The 7,141-nt window shown below is 35.4% G+C and overlaps 1 protein-coding gene across 3 annotated transcripts in view; it reads right to left on the bottom strand.

Moving 5' to 3' along the window:
- The window catches only part of PSMD1 (proteasome (prosome, macropain) 26S subunit, non-ATPase, 1), an 81,126-nt gene that overhangs the window by 19,606 nt on the left and 54,379 nt on the right, over positions 1–7,141 (bottom strand). For all 3 annotated transcript variants that reach the window (XM_012726931.1, XM_012726923.1, XM_004674206.1), the window contains exon 18: positions 3,354–3,470. In XM_012726931.1, the coding sequence (XP_012582385.1) occupies positions 3,354–3,470 (117 nt within the window). The remainder of the gene's footprint in view (positions 1–3,353; positions 3,471–7,141) is intronic.

The raw sequence follows: 7,141 nt of genomic DNA on the forward strand, positions 1-7,141 counted from the left end.
AGAGGTCTGCCACACCATGTGGTCACCTCCGGAGCAGGCGGGAATCGAACTCATGCGGAAGCGGCTTTAGATTCTCAGGGCTGTGCTTTAACCCGCTGCGCCACCAGGGAGGGCCAGTAGCTCTTTTTTTCTATAACCAGTAACACTATTAGTGTCCAAATGCCTATTTTAGGGCATCAGATGGTAAAAAAGAACACCATTTATTCATGTAAGTACTATATCACTTACAATATAAAACATCATGCTTGTACAAGTTCACACATTTCTCCATGGAAGTATTTCTGGGTTGTTACTGTGATAGTTCCAAAAGCCTAATCTCTCCAAATTGTGACTTTAGAACTGCAGCAACTTATCGTGTTTGGTCAAATATGCTCCTATCTCCAAAAAGGGTAAGTTACTGGTAAGAGAAATTTCCTTGCTGATGATAAAAAATATGGGGAAGGACCAGATCCTGTTCTTACACTGCAACATTGCCATTTGATTCTGTGATGATACTTACGTACAAATAATTAAATATATAGATGATGTTCAAATAATTAAAAGGGTGAATTTCATTTAACGAAAAAACCAAACTCGCTCCCCTTCATAAAGAGCAGAGAGGTGTTCTTGGGAAACAGTATTCTAATTAAATTGTTCTGAACCTCTGGCCTAAAGGCTTTCTAAATTATGTTTTTAATGACCCAGGAGTATACATACTCCTAGGTCCATGCTTATTAGAGTAAGTGAGTAAGAAACCGGCAGAAGCAAAGCAAAGTTGTCCTGGTATTACTTAAACTAAGACCACACCATGTAGACTGTTAAGAATTCTGTAAAAGGACATGGTGTACATAACATTAAATAAAAAACATTTCCTTTGGAAATTTCCCTTGTGAATCTCACAAAAATTTTTTAAAAATATTCCTTTGAGGCATGCTTATAATCTGATGAAATTGTATCACTGTTTCTGAGGCACTTCTATTTAATTTCAGGGACTGGTTCATAGCCTTGTTCCTAGGACTCTGTAACCTTGAGGCTTTCTCTTCAAGAATGTTTATAGTTTTCTCTTTTCAGCTACCCAAAAGAATATCAAAGTTGTCTTCTTAGATTATTGGGTAAAGGAAAGACAATATAAACCGTAGTACACAAAGTTCTCTTTCACAGGCTTCAGAGCAAAAAACAATGAACGAGAATTAAACTTTCAGAATTCATGAGTTCAGTATTACTTTCACTGAAAGAGAGTGTTTCCTGAAAGGCCTTGTGTTTTACAATGCCATACACATTTTGCTTTTGTGATAAAAGGCATTTAACATTTTCCTGCTAAGTTTACATTAATGGTGAAAGCTACCAGCTATCACTGCATCTTGACTTACTTACTTACTTACTTACTTACTTTTACTTACTTACTTACTTACTTACTTACTTACTTACTTACTTATTTATTTATTTATTTATTTATTTATTTATTTATTTATTTATATCATCTTGACATTCTTAACCAACACCCAAGATTCTAACACAACATGGAACTGGAAGTATGTTCCTATAGTCACATCACAAATTTTATTGGTTCAACAAAATTTCTGGGAATAACACTGAGTTAATAGTAAAAAGCATTTTCACTTTTTCTAAATATGAAATGTACTAAAGAGTTGAGTATTTCTTCACACTACATATTTCAACCCTATTTCAAAGAACTCCACTATTATTGTTATAAACATGAAAGCAACATACAAGCTTATACTGAGTAAATACTTATGTATTACTGTTAGAGGAGGTACTTTCTAGGGCCTAAACTTCCTTCTTTAATGACATCCCTTGTTTGGATAAAGTCTAGTTGACAAAGATCAGGAGAAGATCAAAAACAGAAATAAAAGATGTGAAAGTTATTCATAATTGCTACATTTAAAAGCAAAAACCAAAAGAAATGTGGTCAGTTTAAGAAGATGTTTGTGCTTTACAAGATAATAACATATTAAGTAGTATATGTTAAAATAGCATGAAAAGGATGGTTTATCTTTCCAATTTTTGGAAGTCCTGAAAATGATTTTGATGAAGAACAGTAAGTACCAGAAAAGGGAAAGAAAAATGATAGCTACTGCTTAGAAACAGAAATCTATTAAATATTAAATTTTTATAAGTTATTAAATCTATTAAACATCTCTCTATTAAAATGAGAATGAATAACCAATGAGTTCTGGAAAGTTTTCTCTTTTCTACCACATCATCAATTTGCTTTACTAAAAATGAGTGTGTTCTATCTGCTTGAAGTGGCAGAAGTTGGAGTTTTTGCTGTTAATTTTTGACTGTTTTCTCATATAGGGGCAGAATTAGCACAAGGTTGTTAAGAATCAGAAGATCTGAGATTACTGCATAAGTTACACATAGCTATTTGATATATCAAATAGTTCTATAAACTACATTTTATATAACCAATAACATTAATTTTTAATACATGTAATCATCAATGCATTTTCTATTTCTCAACAAAATGAGAGGTTTCGACTCAGTTACTAAGCTACATTAGATATCAAACTTTAATATGAGGTCTGGGAGTGTGTTATGGGGAAATTTTAAAACAGATGTCTCAAAATCTGTTATTGCATGTGAACTATGATATCTATAGGAAAGCTGAATTAAGACTCTTTCCGCCTCAAAGACTAGAGATGAACTCCAAGGAGAACACTGAGAGAGTTTAACATGTTCACTGGTCACTGTGTACCTGACATCATGGTAAGAGGCATTAATAATCAACTGAGACACTAGCAGAGAGAAGGGATGGGAGTAGGGAGGGAAAAAAGCAGACTAGGCAAAGGCTCTCAACATGGAGAACTTGCTATATTCCTCCCCATGCAAATAGCAAACATACAGGAGTGTTTCTGTGGATAGATAGGTCAAGAAAGCTGCCGTGGAGTCATTTGAAACTGCCCCAAGAAGACAACACATGAGTGGAGTAATTTCTAAATACAGGCTTTATGTAGCATATATAATATGATTGCATGATTTTTCACTACTTTAGAAGGAAGAATCAAAAAAGTCATGGACGGCCTGAGTTTGCATCCCATATAAGAGGAAGAAGTTACCTAGCTAAATCAATATTGAAAAGACCAAAATTAAGGCTGATTTCATCACTCCATGGGTTCTAATTTTTTTAAGAACAGATGAATTAACAGTGACCATAAATCTGCCAAAAAAAAAAAAGCATTCAAAGAGCAGTATATATTTAAAATTTTCCCATACTCCCAACTCTATACTTCCTGCGATTTCAGTGTTTTCCATGTTCTCAAAAGCTCTGTCTTCTGTCCTCAAAAGAAGGTAAGTTGCTAAGGAAAAGCCTGAACCAACTCAATTCCAGATAATTTTTTTTATGTGCTTACCTTTGGACAAGTGATTTCAGTTTGTTGAATCATGATGAGAGCCGAAGCTATGAGGGCGCCTTGCCTTACATAGTTCACTGGGTCATTTGTCATGGGCTCTAACAGATTAATTGCTTCCTGAAATCAGTAAAAAATATAACTTAGACAATAGAGCTGGGTTTTCAAATTCATTACTATCATCTAAGTCAATATTTTTATGTAACATTATAATATTAGGTTAAGTTTAGACTACTGAGGTACAGTAGTTCAGAACTGAGTATGCTTTACTCAAGATGTAATATAATTGATGAAAAATGAAAAAAAATAGCTTGTTGAACATAAGTGCTCTAGTCTTGAGGAAAAAGAGGTCAAAATGAAAGAGAAAATGAAATTAAACTTTGATCATTACATATTGCTTTCCATATATAGTGGTAAATATTTTATATGTTATCCCATTTTATTCTTGTACTCCTAAAAAACAACACAAAAGAATCTTTAAAAACGGAGAGTTACAAAGGCTAGGTAGTCTGCTTAAAGTCACTCAGTTCAATCTGACTCCAATATCGACATTCAATATCCAACTTCCTTCAAATACCAAGGATAAAATAAAGGCTTGAACAGTTTTTATAATTCCTAATTAAAAAAGAGAGAGAGAAAAAAAAATTCTGAGAACAAGTGAGATTTTACTTGTTGGTAGAATGGAAAAACAAATTTATTTCAAGTTATATTTCACAGGACCCCATGTGATGCAATTTTTCAAAATGTTTACCATCTTCTTAACACCATCATCCTCAGAATATCACTCATATGAAAAAATAATTCCTTGGTTAAGTAAATTTGGGAGTTCCTGTGTACCATATATCACATTCAAAATGTATCGAGAATAGTAAAGGTTCTAGGAATGTACATACTGTAATAAAACCTCCAAGAACTTTTATTCTAATAAAAACCACCCAAACTTTGTTTACCTAGCACTTGTCCCCAAAACTTCTATTAGCACCTTTCAGGTATTAACAAGACTTTCAGGCAAGGTCACTTTATAACATCCCTTATAAAGTCCTCCCTATTAATCTGAAGGAAAAGAACAATAGGTTTACAGGATAACTAAAGTTACCGTGATTTGTTATTCCTGTTTCAAGAACAAGGAGAGGAAAAACAAATGGAATTAAATAATGTCACATTTCTTTACAAGTGGATTTACTTATTTAAAAAAAATTAGTTACTAAAAAATAGTACAAATACTAGATAAGTGTATCCTTTCTCCCCACAAACAAAAATAATTAAAACATCAAACTGCAGTCAGATAGGTATTTTGATACACAGATACATACAACTATATAGAAATAAAGCAGACTTGTTTAGTATGAATAATAAAAATTTTTCATTGAATTAACTTGTCAGATGCCGTGTCTCAAAGAACATTTGCTCCTAGATATTATATTAGGTTTAGAATAATCTGGAAAGGAAAAAAATCTAATTTACATTTAATTCATGTGCCTTAACATAAATGTCTTCTAGAGACATGAGAGGGAAAATACAGAGTAAAATATCCAACTACATTTTTCCTTTGTTACAGAACAGGTTATGTTCCAGAAAATGTAAAGGTCAATTTCTATAAACTGTATTTTATATAACCAACATTTCCAATAAAACTAAAGACACTTTAATATAAGAAATGCTCCTGCAAGAGAAAAATATTTTAAAAATCAAAATTCTGTGAGGGCAGAAACCACGTCTAACTAAACATCACCTCTCCTTAAATGATCTTGCGTTTCATCATTCATTCGACAAATATTTATTGAAAGTCTATGATGTGCCAGATATGATTTTAGGTTGTAGCAGTGAACATTCTGTTCTCGGGGACCGTGCATGTCAGTGGAGAGAAGAGACAATAATACACAGATCTAATATGTCAGATGGTGATAAATGAATGCTATGAAGAAATATAAAAACAAGGTAAGGAGACAGAATATTAGAAAAGGATGTCTTTTTAAAAAAAAAGATTAATTGTATTTATACATGTAAGAACTGGAGTCTAGGCTGCAGGTGTGGGGTGTAAGAGGATTCACCAGAGACAGTGAGGAGCAGAGCAGGCAGCTCTAATGAAATCCACTGCTGAGGGGAGCAGCTGGGCATAAAGGAGGGGTCTGCTGCACCCTGTGGGCCGGCTCCCTGGCCGGGATCAAACTCATACTGCAGTGGCTGCGGTCAGCTTGATAGTGCTGAGACTATCCCCTGCGCCACCAGGTAGGCCCAAGGGTGTCTTTTTTTTTTTTTTTAAGATTTATTTATGCATACAGAACTGGGGCATAGTGAGAAATGTTTGTGGGGTGAAAGGATTCCCCAGAGGCAGAGTGGGGAACAGAACAGGCAGATCTACTGAAATACACTGATGAGGGGATCAGCTAGCTGGAGGGTGGGTCAGGACAGGTCTGCCACACCATGTCGGTCAGCTCCCTGGCCAGAGATCGAACTCGCGCTGCAGTGGCTGCCATAGCTTCACAGTGCTGCGCTTTAACCTGTTGCGCCACCAGGGAGGGCCCACAAGGATGTCTTTCTATAAAAATTTTTAAACACTTTTTGTCACATGTAATAAAAATGCCTATTTTAACTCTTAGCTTCAATGTTTTATTTGTACACAATATTAACATTTTTTTTAAAGATTTATTTATTTATTCATATAGAGCTGGGGTACAGGCCAGAGATGCGGAGGGTGAGAGGCTTCACCAGAGACAGAGGGGGGAGCAGAACAGGCAGATCGACGAAGTACACTGCTGAGGGGAGCAGCGGGCGGGCCAGGAGAGGTCTGCCACGCCATGTGGTCACCTCCGGGGCAGGCGGGGATCGAACTCATGCGGAAGTGGCTTTAGATTCTCAGTGCTGTGCTTTAACCCGCTGCGCCACCAGGGAGGGCCCCACAATATTAACATTTTTATTAAAGTCAAGCAAATTAAAATTTAATTACCAGAACCAATCAATAATCTGGTAACTATGCCTTGTTTCATTTTAATTTGAACGAAATGATAAGATTACCAGACATTAGAAGCAAAACCATGTTCTGCTTGCCCCACCCTGTTAAAAGAAAGATTCACCTTTTGGGGAAGATGATCAAGTTGTATATGTATGATAAAAGGAAAAAAATGGGAAGACTGTGTCACTGCTGTGAATCAAGAATAGTTCTTATTATTTAAGCAAAACTTTATAAATTTCATGCTTTCATATCTTCAAAGTGCCTAACTCAACTGTCACTTCTGAGGACTTAACTCCAGGTTATGTACTGTGTGAGGAGAAAACAGACAAATAACAGTAAAAGAATCACACTGAGTTGATGTTGGCGTCCCCGGAGGAGAGCCTTGATTTTCCACAATACTATGAAAACTAAAAACATAAAATAACGAGAACTCTTCTTTAAGAACTCTTTTTTTTTTTTTTTCAAAGAAAATGCTTTCAAAAAGAAACTTTGGGTCCTCCTTGGTAACTCAGAGGTTAAAGTCTCTGCACTATGAAGCTACCTGCAGCCCTTGCAGCCTGAGTATAATTCCAGCCAGGGAGTGACCCACAGGGCACAGACCTCTCCTGTTTCCCTGCTGCTTCCTCAGCAGTGAACTTCAGTGGATCTGCCTGTTCTGCTCCTACCTCTGGTGAATCCTCTCACCCCCCACAAACTGGCTTAGATCCCAGTTTGTGTGCATAAATAAATAAAATAAATCTTAAAAAAACAGAAAGAAAGAAAGAAAGAAAGAAAGAAAGAAAGAAAGAAAGAAAGAAAGAAAGAAAGAAAGAAAGAAAGAAAGAAAGAAAGAAAGAAA

Source organism: Condylura cristata, unplaced genomic scaffold (assembly GCF_000260355.1).
Source record: "Condylura cristata isolate star-nosed mole 26May11 unplaced genomic scaffold, ConCri1.0 scaffold00002, whole genome shotgun sequence".
NCBI classification, from domain to species: domain Eukaryota; kingdom Metazoa; phylum Chordata; class Mammalia; order Eulipotyphla; family Talpidae; genus Condylura; species Condylura cristata.